Source organism: Rousettus aegyptiacus, unplaced genomic scaffold, assembly GCF_014176215.1.
Source record: "Rousettus aegyptiacus isolate mRouAeg1 unplaced genomic scaffold, mRouAeg1.p scaffold_m13_p_1, whole genome shotgun sequence".
In the NCBI taxonomy this organism is placed as follows: Eukaryota; Metazoa; Chordata; class Mammalia; order Chiroptera; family Pteropodidae; genus Rousettus; species Rousettus aegyptiacus.
This window is the reverse complement of record NW_023416284.1, coordinates 93436390-93457364: the sequence shown is the minus strand read 5'-3', so window position 1 is coordinate 93457364 and position 20975 is coordinate 93436390. Positions and strand designations below refer to the sequence as shown.

The 20975-nt window shown below is 34.8% G+C and overlaps 1 protein-coding gene and 1 pseudogene across 6 annotated transcripts in view; both read left to right on the top strand.

Moving 5' to 3' along the window:
* FKBP5 (FKBP prolyl isomerase 5) overlaps positions 1 to 20975 on the top strand; it is an 82143-nt gene that overhangs the window by 13130 nt on the left and 48038 nt on the right. For 3 of the 6 annotated variants that reach the window (XM_016120211.2, XM_016120208.2, XM_016120213.2), the window contains exon 2: positions 19950 to 20075. In XM_016120211.2, the coding sequence (XP_015975697.1) occupies positions 19971 to 20075 (105 nt within the window). In that variant the 5' untranslated portion in view covers positions 19950 to 19970. Of the gene's footprint in view, positions 1 to 15216; positions 20076 to 20975 lie in introns of those variants that run through there. The other 3 variants (XM_016120212.2, XM_016120210.2, XM_016120209.2) reach the window with 2 other exon arrangements.
* LOC118606260 lies at positions 18332 to 18465 on the top strand (annotated as a pseudogene).

Below are 20975 nucleotides of genomic sequence, written 5' to 3'. Positions count from 1 at the left end.
TGTAATTTTTTGTCCCTATAATTATGTAAGTTTGGCTGTCTCGCTTCTTCCGTTTATTATCATTTCTTTTTTTGTTTGTTTTTTTTGTGACTCCTGGAAGTGGAGAGCTTTAATATTATATTGTGCATTCCTATAGATTGGAGCCCTTGTTATAAAATGTGTTATTGCTCTTTTCTGTTTTTGATATGATTATGTTCTTGGTTTTCTTTATTTAATTCATGATATATTTTTGTTTAGTTTTTGTCTAGATTTGTCAATATGAGTTGTTTCTTTTCATCTTCATATTGTTTTTGTTCATTTTATTGATATCTCTTATTTCCATTTAACAACTTTTTTGTTATTTGAACATTTTCATGTGTGTGTATGTGTGTCTATAATTTCTAAAGTGTGACTAAGTGTCTCTCTTTTTAAAAGATTTCTAGACTAAATATTTTTATACCTATTGTTTATTTTGCATGTAAGAATGCTGATAACAATATATAAGATTTTAAATACACTTTATGTTAATTAATATTTTATGACAATTACCAAACTTTGCCAGACCAATTTTATTAGTAAATTAAAAACATTTAAAAATTATAAATCTTCCTAATCTAGTGTCCTGAATTTAGTAATTTGTTTTTATCCTGTGTCATTTTATCATTCTTTTATTTTAGAAACTTGCCAGTGGCTTTTCTAAAAGCAAATCATGAATTATGTGAAATAATTAACTGTAAAGGAGGAAAATGAGGAAACATTTTAGAACCTAGGTTTTATATAAATGTAGATTGACAGATTTTGTTTAACAGATTAGGTTGACAGATTATTCAGTGATGTAAAGGTATACTCTTTTAAATTGTTAAATTTCTTCATAGTTTATATTAACCTATTCATTGGAAGGGTTTGATAGTTTGTAATTAAAACAAAACAGGCAAGGACCTTTAAAAACAAAGCCAGAAAACAGGCATAAATCACACAAGAAATAATGAGCAGGACGAGGGAGTGCAAAGAAATCTTTATATCAGTAATCTGAGGCAAGATAGTTTCTGTATTTGAACATTAAATTTAGCTCTGAGCTTCCTGGCAAGCAAGAGAAAAAAGGAAACAGGATAGGTTTCATAGTTATTGTCTGGTAAAGAAAGCTTACCAGTTTTTCAGGAGAGAGAAACTTTTTCTGAATTCTTGTTTGTAAAAGAGGTTATGTGAATTCTTATATGTGGCATATAATTTACATTTTAATTTTTGTAATTATTAAATTCCTGCTATTGCTATTTTAGTTGCCTTGTACCACTTATATGGACTGTATATCTGGTCATATTAAGTTCATGTCCACTATTGTCAAAAGTGGAAATACCATGACTAGGCTGTGTTTATGTATTGCCTCTAGAGTTGTAGCCATTGACGAACAGGAAACTGAAAGCTAAAAGTTCAGGAAATGTATTGTATTTAGGTTTTATGGGAAAAATATATATGATACTTAACGGCTTAACATTTGAAGACTAAAAAATTATATATGCATTTAGTTAGAGATGAATATTATGGATTCTTATAACAGTGCTGTCAGATGCTTAAATATGATAATAGATACAGTATGTGCATTGTAGGCCAGGAAAATTGTGCAACGCTAGGAAAAAAATGCAACAGACTCTTATATGTGTTCAGTTATATGCTTTCAAGAAATAAAACAGCTGGCACATCAGTTGAATTCTTCAAGGATGTCTTATTTTCAGAGAATTACAGTTTTGGTTTTAGTTTAGTTCCATGGAAGGGGGCATCACTCTTTTACAAGGTAGCCCATTTTACTTCTAGGAACTTCTGATGGTTAAGTTTTATTTTCTCATACCGAACTGAACTTTGTTTCTCTTTAATTTATTAATATACTCTATAGTTTTCTTAGTGTTGAAAAGAAATGATTGATCAAAACTATTTAAAAAGTTAAATGTATCTCAAGTGGGGCTTTTTTGGTATTGTGGCATTTTAATTTTGTTTTTGTTAATTTTTTATTGAGGTGAAACATTGGTATTGTGACATTTTATTTTATTTTTGTTAATTAATTTTTTTTATTGAGGTAAAACATTGGTATTGTGGCATTTTAGGTGCCTCAGAAAATGCTACCCATAGCGATCTTTATTTCTGAAGTTATTTAAAAATTTGTCATGAGATGTGATTAACATATATGCCTTGTAACCTGTATTTTCTTACTGTTCCTCTTCTTTAGCCTTTTTTTTTTTAACAGTGTGATTGATATGAATTCAGTGTTTTCACTCTTTGAGACAAGCATGAAGTTTTAACAGTTTCTTTAAAATGGGGATTTTTTGACAATGTATTTTTTGTTGCTGTACCATTGGTGTATATTTCAATAAAAGGTAACATGACTATTTCACTGCCACATAATGAAAAATCTATTTATTACAAGGTTCTTTTTAGGAATTTCAGCTGCATTTTATGTCAGTAATGGTAATCATTTTAATAGCCTCATTAAAATGAGCTTCTTTTCAGGATCGATTTTGATTTTGAATCTGTTAGGGTCATGTGTTCATCTGGAAACTGTTGTGGTGGCCAAGGGGATAGAAAGCACTGACCGGCAAAGGTTGGGGATTGAGTCCACCCCAAGAGGTGAGGAGCAGTGGTTTCCCAGTGGAAAGTCCCAGAATGCTGTTTACAGCAGAAGGGGGAATGGGCTTTGAGCCGACAGAACAAGGGAGTCGTAAGGCCATACCATAAAGGTCTTGGTATGTAGTGAGTTAAGGGGTTGAACTTTACCAGCAACTAATCTGTTGTTGCAGTAGATGATTCTTTGATAACAATTTTAAATGTCTTCCTATGTTGTACATGTTCATTGTACAAAATTGAGTAAATATGTATAATCAGTGAAGAAAATAAAAATTTCTTGTAACTTTTTTTTTACTTTTTGAATGGTTTTAATTTCCCTTAAACTTCATTTAACATCTAGGTTACTAATTATTTATTTGAAAGGATGCTTGTTGAACTATTCTTTCTAAAAATTGTGCTTCTAATAACTTTTTAAAATTAATTATGAAGGAAATAAGAGTTAATTTTAAAAGCCTTTGTTTTTGTTTGATATAGTCTGTTAATTTGCATTTATTTTATGGGAAACCATAGGCCTAATAGGCATAATGAGAACACAAACCTGGATGTGGTTCTTACAAGGGAAACAGGAAAAATGAAGACGAAAACCCTTTCATAAGCTTTTTGGGAGTAGGGCCGAGGTCCTTATTGTTCACCATTATGTCAGTATCACCAGGCACAATGCCTGACACATAGTAAGTGTTCCATAAATAGTTGCTAAATGAATGGAGGAGTTTCTCATTAAGCATTTTGAGTAGTTCATATTTCCTGCACTGTGTATAATCAAGATCAATTACATTCATCTAAAGTTAAGAGCCTTCCCTGTACTCAGTCATTTCTTTCTCTTTTTAAATGAAAATTTAATAAACTGATTATTTTTTTGAAACTATGTACACAGACACACCAAAAAATGAAAATCCTGTGTTTCTTTCCATAAATCTCATTCTCCAAAATTAGCTACTATTAATGATTTGGTATATATTTTTTGCTAGATATTTTCTTGCATTTACAAATGTATATGCATTTCCTTTACACAAATAGAATAATACACATTCTGTTTGTAACTTGATTTTCCCCCCTTTATGCTATTCTTAAATATCTTGCCATATCAATTCATATACAGCTGCTTCTTTAATTTTAATTATCACATAATAGTTCATTTTGGAGACATTTAATAATTGTCCAGTAAGGAAATTTCAGTTGTGTCCATTTTTTAAACTATTACAACAATGTTGTGTTTAATATCCTTCTGTATATAATTTTTTTTTTTTGCTTCTGTGAGAATATCTGCAGGTAAATACCTGGAAATGATATTCCTGGGCTTAAAGGATATTTATACTTAAGCTTTTTGTAGATATTAGCAAATTCACTCTTTAAAATATTTTATTGCTTTGTACTCTAATGTTCACTAGGGATGTGAGGTGTTTTTTCTGATAATCATACACACTGTCATTTTGTGGATTAGAAGTGTTCAACTTTTGAAAATGAATCCTCGTGGTAACTTGAGATGTTCAGAAGATGGTAGATTAAGTAAGATATTCCCATTATCTGATGTATTTGGTTGAAGTGAAGTGTAGGATACTGAACTATATTCTCTACAGACCTATAGTGCGCATTGCACTGATTCAGATATAGAAGATCAAGATGTTGGTTTTCAAGGTTTTGTCTCCTTAGAATATTTAACATAAGCATTTACTAGTGATAGTCTGAAGGGGTAGAAGGCCCTGACTGCTGGTTTGAAAGTTGGATTTGTGGTGCTGGGGAACTATTTAAAGTCCTTGAATTGGGAAATGTACTGTATAAGTGAGCTTTTATTGGCAGTATGTATAAAATGAATAGAAGTGAGTGAGTAGGCCAGAAGTAGGCAAGTCAGCTGGAGACCTATGGTAATTCAGAAAGGAAATGAAGAAAATCCAGAATACGGTGATAGCTGTGGAATAGGAAAGTAAGATTATAGGAAACACAATGAACAGTTGGCAGGTCCTGTGGATTAAATGGAGAAAAAATATGTTAAAGTCATAAACCTAGAATACCCAGATAATACAGATAATGAAGTAAATAGAGAAGGGGCCAATTTTGAAAAAGTTGATTTTCTTTAAAAATATAGAGATCTAAAAGGGTTCCAAAGTATATCTATAGTCAGCCAGAAACTGGAGAAAAGAAGAGGGAGAAATTGTGACTAGATTTGGGAGTTATCCTAACAGAGGTAGGTACATAGTTGAAATTAAGAGTGTGGGTTGAGAACTACATTTTGAAAAGGGGTACTCTCAGTAATGGAGATGGGATGAAAGAATAATCAGGGAAAGATGAAATTAATTGAGGAATAGGAAAAGAATCATGAGGAGATGTTACTGAGACCTCACTTTCATTCTTTTACTCTGCATATGATACTATACTTACTGTATAACATGTTATCTACCTGGAAAACATCATGTTCTTATGATGGTAGTTATACCTCAGAAAATTTTGATGGTTTATTTTATAATTAATTTTATTCCTGAAGTTGAATATTTACTTGAAAAAAGGTCTTGGAAAAAACAGTTTTGGTATTATGCTATGTTCCTTCTAGTTTCATAAAATCTTTTCATCTTGTTTTAATGTCTGTGGGTCTTAAACAAGAAAAAATACAGCTTATTGTTAGATAGATAAAAATCCAGATACTGTGTGTATTTTAATCATTTAAAAAATTTTTCTGACTTTTGAAACTTGGCTAATAACAATAAGAATCCATATTTTCTTAGAAGGACATAGTGCAAATTTATAGTTTTTACTATCTTTTGTAATTGTCAGGATGGAGCCTATTCACAGGAAATGCTTTAAAATCAAAATCAGGGACATGCGACCCTACTAGAGAGTCAGTCAGTCTGTGAAATAGAGTGCAGGCTCAGGAGTCATTCTACCTAGTTGCACTGTTCGCTAGAATATTATGTCCCTTAATTTTGCCACCTGGAAATGGTCATAATAGTTCCTGTGTCATGTGATTATTGACAGGATCCATCATGAACCTTAACATTCTAGTAAGGAGAGATAGGAAATAGACGAATAAATGTCCCAGGTGGTAAGTGGGGGGGGGGGGGGAATGGTAGGGCCGATTGCTGTCATTTCTTGCTCTTTTATATTGGGAAATAGGGATGGCCTCTCTGATAAGAAAGTATTTGAACAGAGACCTGAAGGAAGTGAGGGAGCAAACTGTGGCTGTCTGAGGGAACAATTTCAGGCAGAAGAGAATAGCTAGTGCAAAAACCCTGAGGGAGGGGCATGTTGGAGGGTGCAGCGAGAAGGTCAGTGTAGCAAAACAGGGTGAGCGAGAGGAGCAGTAGGAAATAATTTCAGAGATAGCCACTGACTGGCATATGGGGTTTTAAACATAAGACTTGGATTTTATCCTGTAAGAGATGGGAAGCCATTGGAGTGTTGCCAGAGTAATTTTTTTAAGGCCAGTCTTGATTGTCACTTCTTAAAAATGCTTCAGTCCTCTATTTCCTTTGGATTAAAGTTCAAATGCTTTATTTCGGTACACAAGGTCCTTCACAGTCAGACCTCTGCCTGTTTATTTAGCATCATCTGCCTTCTTCCCACTTGTACCCTTCACTTTAGCCAAATTGGATTACATGCAGTTCCCTGGATAGGTCATGATGATTCGTGTCTTTGTGTCTTTCTGCATGCTATTTGCCCTGTGAGGAGACCCACCCTCTCAGTTCACAGAGTCATTGGCTCTGTTTTAGAGGGTCCTCTTTGTGCTCGTAGAGCACCCCTGTGTCTTGTTCTCTCATCATTCCCTTCCATAGCCACTTTGTACTTAAGCCACGTAGTCTGGGAATGTACTGTGTTCTTTTAACCAGCTTTGATTTTACTTGTGCCACACCCTTGCCAGTTGAAATTATGCCCATCCTTCAAGAACCAGCTCAAACACTGCTATCTTTTCCCTACTCTATAAACCTTTATATATTGCCATCTTTTTCCTGCTGTTATACTTTGTAGCTCTCTTATACTTAATCATCGTTATCTTGAATTAAGTTTTTTTTTTTTTTTGGCCTAACTCGTGCAAAATCCTTGGCCTTAACTCATTTCAGTTTCCGTTGTGGCCCCTCATATAGGGTCTTACACACATTTCACTTTCAGTGGGTATTCATGGTGTGCAGGATTCATTGGATAATTAGAAAACTATAAGGTTTCAAGTTGCAAAGGGCCAAAAGCAGCAAAAACAAACAAAGTGGGACACTTGTTAAATTAACAAAAAAAATTTACTATAAGATAATGTTGATGATGGCATGGTTACCCTTTCGCATATGGGTACTAACGGCACCACAAATTAGTGCACCCCTTTTATTCAGACACATAAATGTTTATGGTTTTTGACCTAGTGACATCACTTCTGAAAAACATCTTAAGAAAATAAAACAAATTAGAATGATAATTATAACAGCTGCCTCTACTACTAATGTTGAAAGTTTACTATGTGACAGGCACCATGCAAAGCCCTTTATGATCATTACTTAATTTAATCCTTGGAACACCAAGAGGTATAAATACTGTTAATCTTATGGAAAAATTGAGGCACAAGGAAATTAAATTACTTGCCCAGGACTATACAGCTGCTAGGTTGTCAAGCCAAGATACCTACTGAAGCAGACTGTCTGAAGAATCCATACTCTTAATTACAGGACATGTTAAAAGCCTGCACACAAAAATGTTCACCCAGTGTTATGTAGAAGTGATGTATATCATGAATTATAACCCATCCGTTCAACAGAATCATTTTTATAATAGCTTTATTTGAAGAATAAAATTCACACAGCATAATATTCACCTCTTTAAAGTATACAAGTTAGTTTTCTGTATACTCACAGAGTTGTACATCTATCACCTTTATCCCACTTCAGAACATTTTATCACAAAAACAAATTTATAATTAGCAGTCACTCCTTACCTCCCCCTTTACCTTAGGCAGCCAACCACCAGTCTACTTTCTGTCTTTATGGATTTGCCTATTCTGGACATTTCGTGGAATCGTACAATAAATGGCATTTTGTGTTTGGCTTATCTTCAAGGTTCATCCGTGTTGGAGCATGCTATCAGTATTTCATTGCTTTTCATTGCTGAATAATATTCCATTGTATTGATATACTACATTTTGTTTACTCTTTAGTTAATGGATATTTGGATTGTTTCTACTCTTTGGCTGTTATGAATAATGCTGTTATGAACACTCAAGTACAAGTTTTTGTGTGGACATATGTTTTCATTTTCTTAGAATTGTTGAGCAAATAACTTTAACTTTTAGAGGAACTGCCAGACTGTTTTTCAAAGCAGCTGCACCATTTTATATTCCCACTTGTAATACATGAGGGTTCCACTTTCTCCACATCTTTGTCAATTCTTGTTGTTATCTGTCTTTTTGCTAATAGCCATCCTAGTGGGTGTGGAGTGGTATCTCACTGTGGCTTTTGGCTTGCATTTCCCTAATGACTAATGATACTGAGCATCTTTTCATTGCTTGTATATCTTCGTTGGGGAAATGTCTATTTGAACCCTTTTTAAATTGGGTTGCCTTTTTATTATTGAGTCGTAGGAGTTCTTGATAGTTCTAGATATAATCCTGTTATCAGATATGTGATTTGCAAAATTTCTTTCATCCTGTGTATTGTGTTTTTACTTTCTTGATAGTGTCCCTTGAAGCATAAAAGTTTTTAATTTTCCTGAAGTTTAGTTAATTTATTTTTTCATTGTTGCTTGTGCTTTCAGTTTTACATAGGAAACCATTGCCTAATGCAAGGTCAGTGAAGATTTACTCTTGTGTTTTCTTGTAAGAACTTGATAGTTTTAGCTCTTATATTGAGGTCTTTGACCTATTTTGAGTTACGTTTTTGTATGTGCCGTGGGGAAAGATCCAACTTTATAATCTTTTGTACGTGGCTCTCCAGTTGTCCTCAGCACCATTTGTTGAAAAAGACTATTCTTTCATTCAATTGTCTTGTCACCCTTTTCGAATGTCAATTGACCATAAAGTACAAGCTTATTTCTCAGTTCTCAATTTTATTCCGTTGATCTATGTATCTGTCTTTATCCTAGTACCACGCTGACTTGATTACTGTGGCTTTGTAGTAAGTTTTGGAACCCCGAAGTGTGAGTCCTCCCAACTTTGTTCTTTTCAAGGCTCTTTTGGCTATTTTACTCAAAATTTTGCTGTGAACCTAAAATCGCTCTAAAAAACTAAGTCTGTTTTTTAAAAAGCACCTTTAAAGTGTAATATCTGGATTACTGTGAATGCTTTTCTCCTCATTTCTCAAAATTTCCGTAATACATTGCCTTTATAATTTTTAAATTTTAAGTAAGTTTTGACTAATAGAATCACTTTTTAACTCAAGAGGCAGCAGTTACCTCTATAGATAAAAACCCAGAGTTACCTTCCAGGAAGACTATATGAAGGTGAGGAGCTGGGGTATAAGCTGGGGTATGTAAGGTTATGGATAGAATGAGCCAGTCTCGAATTTAACACTCAGCTCCTTGAATTCTTTCTTCATTGAGTTTCCTTCAGTTTCTTCTCTGCCTTCTCACTTTCCATTAAAAGCCCTCCCCCACACCTTAGCTTAGGACTTTCCTCCGAAATTTTCTCAGCGAAATTATCATTTTTAGATGAAATTCTTGGGCTCTGGCTAGGTTGTATAATTGCCATTGATAACTGGAATGAATGGTGGTTGAGCAGCATGAGGGCAAGGGGCCAGACAATGCAGTCGGAACCACGGAAGCCACTTTGATGGAAAGCGATTTTCAAAGGGAGAAAAGGAAGTCATCCAAGCAGAGCTCTTTACTGCCCCCATTGTGTTCTTTCCATTTCTTTGCATCTGTATATGCTGTTTCCTTATGAAATCATGTGCTCTTTAAGGTCAGAGATTTGCAGGTGATGCTAGGGCTAGTGAAAACTTTAGACACACAGAGAAGCAAGCCATGTGACTTGGTGACAGACTGTTGTTCATATGTTGTTTGTAAGTGCCATTATAGAGTATGTGTATTCTAAATAGGGGTTTTCTTTCCAGTTTAAGCAGTGTTAAAATCACAATATAATGAAATACTTTATAGGCTTTGCATATTATAGGTGTCCATTTGAGATTTGTTCTAAAACAAAAGCAAGTTTTATAGACCTGCTAAAGACTATTAATGCCAGTATCAACCACAAGCCAACTTGTGTAGCATTATAACTTTGAACTATTGAGATGATTTCCACTGTATATTATTTAGTTGAATTAATCAAAAGAAGGAGAAAAACTATCTTTTAACTTGGATTTTTAAAAAAATGTATTATTTATTAATCGCCTTTAGAAATGTAGAATCTTATTTAAAAATTTTTGTAAGATTTAAAATAATCATTTCTGTATATAGAAGAAGAGATACTGCAATTATCCATATTTCTAGAAATATGCACAAGTCCATAGTTTTGACTGCTAATTTAAAATAAATAGGAAACAAGATTTATTAGCATCAGTTACTGCTTTGACTTTTGTAATGTCATGGGAAAACTATACCCTTCAAATTTCAGACTGTCAAAATTTTTTCTAAACAGTGTTTATTTTATCAGACACTTTTCCCTATTTGGACCTCCATTCAAATAGTTAGGTTTTCTTACTCTGTCTTCTTTTTTTAGCTTACAAATGTACTCGTGGACTTGATGCTTCTTGCTAAGATGGAATAACAGATTTGATTTACTCTCTTGGCTGTAATCATATAACAAACAAACAGACATCCCAGGAAAAAATATGTGACATTTCAAGCACTGAACAATAGGTAGGACAGGACAGTGATCCCCCAAAAAGCAGAAACAAACAGATGAATCCTACAATAATCCTAACTTACTGCCTGGAGAGAGTTTCCAGGCTGCCATGTAAGGATGGAGAACCCAGGCAGAGCTGAGCAGTCTCCTTGAGTTGAGGGGATGGAGCTGGAGTCCAGGAAGCCAGGGTGGCTACTGCAATTTGGAGAAGAGAGAGCTGCACAAGGGGAGAACTCCAGAGGTCTTCAGAGAGTACCCTTAAGTCTTCAGATGAGTACTGATAAGTGCATGTGTTATATGAAAACTACTCAAAGCTGAGAAAGAACCCAAAAGGATTAGAGGGAACCCCCCCCCCCACCCTGATTCTTTGTCACGATTTGTGTTCCCACCAGCCGAAGAGAGAAAACCTCATAAGTCACAGGACATTGGGTAGAGTATTGAGAAGGGCTTGCCTTGGCAGTGGGGCAGATGAAGCCCTAAAGGCTGCCCTTATTCCTTCTAACAAAGTTTAAGAACAGGCCTCAACAGGATCAAACTGTTTCCAAGTAACTTAACTGCATTTCAGAACAAAGCTCAATACTTATAGTTATATGAAAATATCTAGCACTCACCAAAGTAAAATTCACATTTGGCTTCCAGTCAAAATATCAGACTTGGAATGAAACAGGAAAAATACATCCTATGAGGAGGAAATTTAAAAAATAGAAACACACCCAGAAATAACACAGATGATAGAATTAGTAGACAAAGACATTAAAGCAGTTATGACTATATTTCATATGTTCAAGAAAGTAGAGGAAAGATTGAGAATGTGAACTAGATATAAAATATTTTTAAAAGACCCAGTTTGAACATCTAGAGATGAAAATATTTAAGCACCTGATAAGAAAACTTCAAAATAAATGAATCAGAGACTAATAGAACTGAATGGAGAAACAGACCCACAATTATAGTTAGAGATTTTAGTATCTTACCTCTCAATAATTTATAGGACAAGTAGACAAAAAAAATCAGTAATGACTTAGATTTAAGCAACACTATCAACCAGTTGTCCTATTTGACATTTATATGACATTCTCCCCAATACAGCAGAATACAGGTTCTGTTTAGTTGCATACAGAACATTCACTAATACGGACCATATTTTGATACAGAAAATAATGTCAGTGAATTTGACATTACTTAAATCATAAAAAGAATGCCTAAAAAGGAATTAAATTAAAAATCAATAACAGAAAGATATCTGGGGAACCCCTAAATATTTGGAAACGAAAACATTTAACGAACAAAATCAAAAATGAATTTAGAACGTGCGTTTCTTACTAACTGAAAATGAAAACAAAACTTTAGCTAACACAAGTGCTCACTAAATGCCTATATTAGAGAAGAGATAAGGTTGCAAATCAGTGTCCTCAGTTTCCACCTTAAGACACTAAAAAAGAAGAGACAAACCCAAAATAAGCAGAAATAAAGATAAAAGCCAAAAGCAATGTAATAGAAAACAGAAAAACAGCAGATAAAGTCAATGAAATCAAAAGCTAGTTCTTTGAGAAGATGAGTAAAATTGATAAACTTGTAGCCTGATGGATCAAGAAAAAAGAGAAGCCATGTTTTAAAACTGCTTAATTTATATTACAGCAGTTAATGAGACAATAATGTAAGAGAATAATGCAATGTTATATAGAACAGTGGTCCCCAACCTTTTTGACAACAGGGACCAGTGCTCTTATGAGAATCCAATGCCTGATCTGAAGTTGGAGCTGAGGCGGTGATGCTAGTGCTGGGGAGCAGCTGCAAATACAGATGAAGCTTCGCTGTCTCACCCGCTGCTCACCACCTGCTGTGAGGCCCTTTTCCTAACAAGCCATGGACTGGTACCAGTCCGAGGCCCCAGGGTTTAGGGACTCTTGATAAAGAACCTTTATGCTAGGTTTCTTGGCTCTGCGTTTCAGCTCTCTGCACCATCTTTTCCTCCAGTTGCCAGTATAATACCTGAAACTCCATAGTACCAAACCCTACATACACTGTTTTTTACTAAACATACATACCTTTGGTAAAGTTTAATTTATAAATTAGGCACAGTAAGAAATAACAATAATAACTAATAATAAACTGTAACAATATACTGTAATAAAAGTTATATGAATGTGGTTTGTATTTCAAAATATTGTATCATACTCACCTTTTAAAGGAAGCACTTTATGGTTTGTTTCTCTTTGGTAGATCTGAATTACCAGCATCAATACTCTTGTGCTTTGGGGCCATTATTAAGTAAAAGAAGGGTTACTTGAACACAGGGCCTGCAATACCGAGGCAGTCAGTCTGATAACCAAGATAGCTACTAAGTGACTAATGGGTGGGTAGCATATACAGTGTGGATTTGCTGGACAAAGGGATGATTCACATCCCAGGTCCCAGGCAGGGCGGAGCCAGGATAGTGGGAGATTTTATCAAGCTACTCAGAACTGTGCGAAATTTAAAACCAATGAATTGTTCGTTTCTGAAATTTTCCATTTACTATTTTCAGACCACAGTTGACCTTGGAAAGCAAAACCACGGATAAGGGCGGACTGCTCTACTCAGAGATTGACAGCCAGTTGTGGTTCTGTGTCCTTGACTGCCCATGTTTAAGCCAAACTCATATAATTAATAAGATGAATATGTTCTGTGTATGTATGCACAGACATATACTTACAGTGCATTTCAGAGACATTATGCTGAGGTTTTCTTAATTACCACTTCTTATTAGAACAGAAAATTATTTTTACTTTTATAGTTGAACATTCAGGTGCTATGTAATTCTCCAGATTAGAATTTTCAGAGTAGACTGAGAGAAGAAATATAGTTAACCGGTAATGTATTTCAGTACTGATTCCTTACAGTAGCTGATATTTTGCCATCTTTATATTGGCTCCTTTTGAAAATAACAATTCATTTCCGTGTTTATTGAGTGTCTTATATACTGTTCACTTATCTCAGGTGGCAGGAGTAAAAAAACAAATAGGATACATTCTCTGCCTATACAGTGTTTGTAGACCTTTGTCATAAGTTACCTTGTTGACCTATTCTTAGAAATCATGAGCAGATTTGCAATCAGGCTGGCCCTAATGAAAATCAACTTAGTTAATATTCTGCCACTGACACAGGTAGAAAGTTAATTTTTCTGTCAAAAACATGAATAAGTAGTAGAGACTTACTCTTGCTGTCTCTAGTCTTACCAGACTCTAAGTTCCATGGAGATAGAAATTGTTTGTTTTCTATTGTGTACTGCTGTATCTCCATTGCCTGGCAAATAGTAGGTGCTTAGTAAATATTTGTTGAGCAGATAGGTGAATGGCTCCTTTCAGCTTTCAACTGAGATGTTCCCTTCTTATAATGTTCTTCCCCGCTGAGCTGGCCACCACGATCCTTTATGGATATATTTTTCTTACATCTCATTGGCCAGAATTTAGTCACATGACCACACTTAGCTGTAAGGGAGGAATTTGGGACTTTATTCTGAGAATTTTATATATACACACACACACACACACACACACATACACACATATATATACACATACACATATATGTGTATATATACACACACACATATATATATGTGTATGTATGTGTGTGTATATAAAAATCAGATAATACCTTTGAGCCATGGGGTGTCATGACTTGGTGTGGAGCAGGCTGCTGCTAGTGAGAGGTCAGAGGCAACCCATAAAGTCAGAGTACAAAAGAAGGACCCAAATGCTTGCCTTGGTAGCTAATTTTCTGTACTGAAAAGTAGAGTTTACCAAAGTGGTGTTTATATCTGAGAGATACAATAAAGGATATAATTTGTTACTATAAAGTGGCAGTTCCATTTAGGATTCCCTTTCCTCTCCTATTTTCATAACTGGACATCTTAGAGCTCTTGGTTCCTGAACAGCTGATGCAGCGATCACTACTAAACACTTGACTCAGAACTTTGGAAGCACACTGGAAATGTGAAAGGCATCCTCAATTAACGGGAAGGTAGGAGGATTAAAGAGAAGTTTAAGTCTAGCTGATCATTCTATTAGGTTAATTTTTGTCTTCTCTGGCTTCAGATTGATTGATTTTTTCTCACTTTAATTGTGATAAAATATACCTAACAAAAATTACCATTTAAACCATTTTTAAATGTACAGTGCAGTGGCAAGTACATTCAGATTGTTGTACAATTATCACCACTGTCCTCCAGAACTTTTACATCTTCCCAAATAAAAACTTCATACCCATTAAACAATTGCTATTCTCTATCAGCACTGACCCCAGCCCCTGGTAATCTCTGTTCTACTTTCTGTCTCTATTAATTTGCCTATTCTAGGTATCTTATGTAAGTAGAATCATACAATATTAGTTCTTTTGTGTCTGGTTTATTTCACTTAGTACAATGTTTTCAAGGTTCATCCATGTTGTAGCATGTATCAGAATTTCATTCTTTTTACGGCTGAATAATATTCTTTTAATAATAATATATACTACATATTTATGCACCACATTTTGTTTATGGACACTTGAATTGTTCACACCCTTTGGCTATTGTGTATAATGCTGCTATGAACATTGGTGTACAAGTGTCTGTTTGAGTCTCTGTTCTCACTTCTTCGGGATACATATGTAGGAGCAGAATAGCTGGATTATATGGTAATTCTATGATTAACATTTTGAAGAACCACCAAATTTTTCCACAAAGGCTCCGTCATTGACGTTCCCACCAGCAGTGCATGAAGGTTGCATTTTCTCTACATCCTCACCAACACCTGTCATTTTTTCTTTTTTGATAATAGCCATGCTAATGGGTGCATTATCTCATTGTGATTTCGATTTACATTTCCCTTATGACTGATGATGTTGAGCATCTTTTCATTTGCTTATTGGCCATTTGTATATATCTTCTCACAGGTTTTTTTTGTTTTGTTTTTAAGGAGAAAAAAATAAATGTATGTGTATGTATAGGAGTATTGTTCATTATCTCCCAATTCTCCACCCCAGTGTGGAGGGAGGAAGATAGGAAAATAGCGTGTAGTTTCATATAGTTGTATTGTCTCTGTCTTTATATTTGATCCTGTTTTCTATGAGTGCATATTTATCTCTTTATATGTATGTCTTGTCTACCAATAAATAACTCCTCCTGATGCTCCTGTATTACTGGACTTGAGTGTTTGAGAGAAGCCAGGGGTTGAAAGTAAATGAGGGCTTTCCAGTTCATCCTTAGATATATTCAAAATGAAGAAGCATTTACACTGAATTCGCTTACACACCTTAGATATACCTCCTTCTTTTGTTTTCTTTTGTGTCTTAGTTTTAGGAGGCTAAAAGCCTTTTATGGCCCAGACATCTATTGTACTTAGAAAGAATGGTGCTGTAATTCTGTGCTTCTAACAAGGTAGCCAGTAACAATTTTTTTTTCTTCTTCTGAAAACTCTCCTGTTAGACAGTAGAATATCCTGGTTCAAGATAAATTTTGACAAAATAAAAAACATAGTAAATAATATACATGGGGAATTAGTAGATAAAGCTTTAAAATGGCTTCTCATTTTGGGGGATATGACAATTTAGTTATGTTAACTGAAGTTTTCAGTATACCGATGATAAAATTTTAAGCATATTCTCATTTTTCTTGAGTGTCTTGGGTGTTTGCTGACTAGCACTTTGGAGAGTGTGTGCTTATCTGGCATGTCCATAACAGAAGGAACTGTGCGTTCCCTCTCTGATGTACTGAGTAGCACTTTCTCCCCTTTGGACAGTTCAGAACAGTGAGTTTTATCATAGATTAATATCCATAGCTACATAGTGGTTTTAAATCCAGAATAAACCTAGGGTAGAGGAAAGAAGAAAAGGCTCTTTTATGAAAAAAAGTGAAACTTTCTCAGTGTGTATTATAGGTTGTTAGGAACTGTTCTTACTGCCTTTTTTCATGTAACACTAGATCAAAGAAAAAGGGGTTTTTTTAAAGGGTTTTTTTCCCCTCATTTGTTTTGTTTGCTTATAAAAATCTGTACCCCAAATGGCATTACTGGAATTAACGAGAAATACTCTAAAGTTTAGTTTTTTTATTCTTCCAGATTTATCTGCCTTTAAAGTTTAAAAAAGTCTGTTTTATTTTCATCTTTGCATTTTAATTATTCAAGCTACCCCTTTTCATATTAACTCCATACTAAGAACTGTTCTCTTAGATTCCAAAAGTCACTTGCGTCCCTTAAAGCGTTAGAACCAAAAATGAAGGGCAAATTCCTTTATCGAATGGGACTTGTAAAGGTAGCACATCATGTTTCCTATTTATTTGAATTTTAGAAAGCCATTGTTTCCAAAGGTCAGGTAGAACTAAAAATATTTTTTGATTGACAATATTTTTATTAAAAATGTCAGCTCATCTCTAAATGACGAGCATTCAAAAGAAAGGCATTGTCTTTGGATATATTGTCATGCTTTCACAATCTTTGTTTTTTGTTTTTTGCCATATTTGTGTTTGCAACATGCTTTCTCTTAAATGATTGGAAAGTAGGTGGCAGACATCCTGACATCTAACCCCTAAATACTTCAGCATGTCTCCTAAGAATGAAGATATCATTCTATGTAAAACTACAATACTATTACACTCTAGAAAGTTTATATTATACAGTAGTAATAATCTAATGTATAGTCTTTTTCCAGATTTTTCTAATCCTCCCAAAAATGTACTTTTATAACCTTTTGTTCCTCTAATCCAGGATCCAGGCAAGGACCACACATTGAATTTGGTTGTTGTGTCTAGTCTCCTTTAAACTAGAACAGGCATGCCCTCGTTTTTTCTTTCTTCCTTTTTTTTTTTTTTTTTTTTCTTTTATAACATTAACATGAGGAATCTAAGCCTGTTGTTTTGTAGAATGTTCCACAGCCTAAGCTTGTCTTTTATTGTCATTAGTTTCAGGTTAAACATTTTTGGTAGGACTGCTGTGTGTATGCTTTTTCATTACATCACATCAGGTGGCACAATGTTACCAGTTTGTGTTGTTCTTGGTGATACAGAGTTTAGTCATGATGCAGGTCACTTGCGTTAAGGGGATATCTGTCAGACCACTTCATTGGAAAGCTCTTTTACCTTTTTTAATAAGTAATTTATAGGTTCCTACTTTGAGACCATTTGGCTGTCCCGTTCCCTAATAACCTTTCACCTGGTGGTATTCATTTGCTTATTGATTTAATTCAGGGTTTGCCCAGGGTTCCATTGATGGATATCAGTGTATCTGTGAAGCCTTGGGGAAATTTTGTGTGTATGTATTCTTCCAAGGACATAGTCCATGACTGCCAAAATATTTAAAAGCTCCCCTTCTGCCTTTTTTGACGTCTTCTACAAGTTTCTGTGCATCAGAGAAATCTATTATAAGTGGTAGGTTTCCAGAAGCTAGAAATCAACCCTGTTCATCTAATTTTTCTAATAATCTAGCCCAGCATCACATACTACTAGATACTTAATTTTCGTTGGTGTTATTTGTTTGAGAACACTTTGTTCTGGGCTTTCCCTTATTTTGAGCCAAACATTTGGATCTTTTGTGTTTGGCATAAACTGTTAGAACAAAGCCCCTGGTTTTTGGTGTCCTCTTTAAAGATTTTGGGTCACAGTAAAATTTGACTTATGTCTTTGTTGACACTGAAGTAAACTTAGGTCAATTGGAAATGAGTTAAAGCCATTGCAGTACATGTTTTAGTTGTCTAATTGTCATTTGTATCAATAAGACATTTTTCACAAGTGTAAAAGTGGCTCTTTTTGACTGTGTAGACAAGAGGGTCCAGCAGGAGACTTTAGGGAGCCATATGTCCGTTATTAGCCTACTGGGGAATAGCTATAGAAGTGATTAGTTCTTGACTTTCCTTGCTTAACCAGGAGAGCAGTAAGCCATGTATTTTGTTTCATCTCTTGATTAGCCTTTGTAACATTGGTTTGCCTTGTATGAAAAAAGTCTCTGCCATTTGGGCGGCTGATAATAAGAACTAATATTAATTGCTTCTTGGCCTTTTGGCTAAGATCAAGTGCAATAAAAGCTAACATTGGAATAGTATACTTTTAAACTAGACATTGTACTGTTTAATACATTTAATATAGTGAATGTGTTCAGAACATGAACACATAACTCACTCTAGAGTCCCATTTTAGAATCCGTTAGCGAAGGGCCAAGGAGAAGGTTCTACACTAGTGACTGACCACTGAGGTCAGAATACACCATACAACAGTAGAAAGATGAGGATGCTGACATCTATTAAAAGCGTAACACAAGTCACCTGGGACTGATGTGCCCAGCTGGTCTTTTCCTGAGATTTAAAAAAAAAAAGTTTCTGAGGCCACATGCCTAAGACAATTTTCTGTTAGCTTCAACTCTAGGGATCAGGTTAGCCCCAACCCTAGAACACATGTTCTAGATCACTTTGTGAAAGTAGATATTGCTGTTAGTCTAATTATGCAGGTAGGGAAAAAAGGCTTATAAGAAGTTAAAGTAGCAACATCAAACATCTGGTTAAGGAGCTCCAAATTCTTTGCTCTTTCTGTCTTACCAATCTAAAAGTTAGAGGCGTTCTCCAGAATCTGGATATGAACAAAGTATGGCTCTTGCTCTCAAGGATCTTTTAAATCCAACAAGTCCTTTTTCTTATGAATACATCACAACAAATCAAGAGAAGTATGTAAGGAAGTATGGAAAAGGGCAGACAGGCTCCAAGTATAAGGTTAAGGTTGGTATGCTAGAGGTAACTTTTGAAGGGGAAAATGGAGAAGAAAAAGAGTGACCAAAAGCAACGGAGATGGGAACACACAGGGCTCATTATGGAAGAGGAATCAGTCTGGTTTGGCTAGAGCATAAGCTGCATGAAAAAACATAAAAGAAAGCAGTGGAAGTTATACCTGGAAGATAGGCTAGGATCAGAATGTGAAGGGCTGTGAAGATCATGCTAGGGAAGAATCTCATTGCATAGATATTTTTGAGCAGGAAATGAAAAATGTAGAAACCCAAAAATAATTTTAATAAATGCTTACATTTTTAAGTATGACTCTGTTGATCTCTTAAAATTATCTTATTAATGCCTCACAGTAACTCTGTGAACAATGTACTATTTTATAGATGTGAAACAGGCTCAGTGAGATTAAGTAAGTTTGCAAATGTCAAAAGCTGTTGCTGAAGCTAGGACTCAGACTGGGGTCTGTCAGGTTCCCAAACCTGTTCTGTTTACCACGATGATATGTTGTCATTTCTTTGATCAGGTTACCCGGTAAGTTCTTAATTTTCTATCAAGAATATGGCTCTACGAAAGGACGTTTTCAAAGTTCTGAAAGGACTACTCCTCAATGTGTAATTATGTTAAGGAATATAATCACTACCTAACCTGACTTATACTGCTGTCTAATTGGGACCAGAGCTGGATGGGAAATTGAAGAGCTGGATGATATTTTATTTACATGCCTCATGACATCAGCACATGCTCATTGCAAATGTTTTTGTTTTCATTTTCAGTGTTTAACCTTATTGCCCCTGAGTATATCTTAGGGGAAGTAAAGCTCAGTTTCTGAGGGCATTTTCAGACACATAAAGAAGTGATGTTTTTGCTAAAACATATTTCTTCTCAGCAGGTTTTCTACTTATGAAAGATAATGACTACTGATGAAGGTGCCAAGAACAATGGAGGAAGCCCGGCAGCAGCTGTTGCTGAGCTGGGAGAGGATATTACCTCTAAAAAAGATAGAGGAGTATTAAAGGTGAGGCCACAAGGATGAATGGCATGTAGGAGAATTTGCTATCCAAAAAGATTGTAAAAGTTGGGGGTTGAGGGAGCGGCTGGAGGTGGATAATCTTTATTAAGGCTTACTAAGTGCCACACACTACAGCTAAATTCTCATTTCATCTCATAACTTGAGGGATTTTTTTAATCCCGAAATATAGATGGCGAAACTGAGGCCCAGCTATGTAAATTAACTTGCTGATAGTAAAACATGTATCATATATCTAAGTAAATATGACAGACCCCAGCCCTGGGGTTCAGGTCCAAGTTATGTCTGACTCCAAAAGGCTGTCTCTCTCTATTCTCAGAGTGTACAAATGGGTTGTTATTTTAATATAATATTTAAGTATATTAAAGCTAGCCAAAAGTCTTTTTTTAAGGAAAAAGAAAAACTAACTTGCAAAGTTCAAAAGGATGCATTTTTATATACAAATAGTGTACCTGTGCTGTGAAGATGTTTTTTGAGGTTTCATCAGACAATATGTCTCACTTTTGAATTAGCTTTCTTCCTTTTAAAACACTTTATATTTTCTTCACTTCGTAGTTAATCATTTTTATGTGTGTTTTTTAATTTGTATCTCACAAATCTTGTGAGACAATCAGCACCTCTTGATTCTTCTATTTATATATGGCAAATATGTATTTTTTGTACCACATAAGTGAATCAGCTAAAGCTGAGAGGGGTTAAAATGGCTTTAGTCATATTAGGTTATTTCTCCTACACTTGTTATACATGTAAGTTTTGCATAATTGAGTTAATTTTTTTTTTTTGCTGAAAACATTGTCTTACACATTCTAAATATTAACACTAAGCTGATTTTAAGTACTTGTGTTGCCGTAGCAAATGAGAATTTTTTAGTTTGTTTTTTCTGATGTT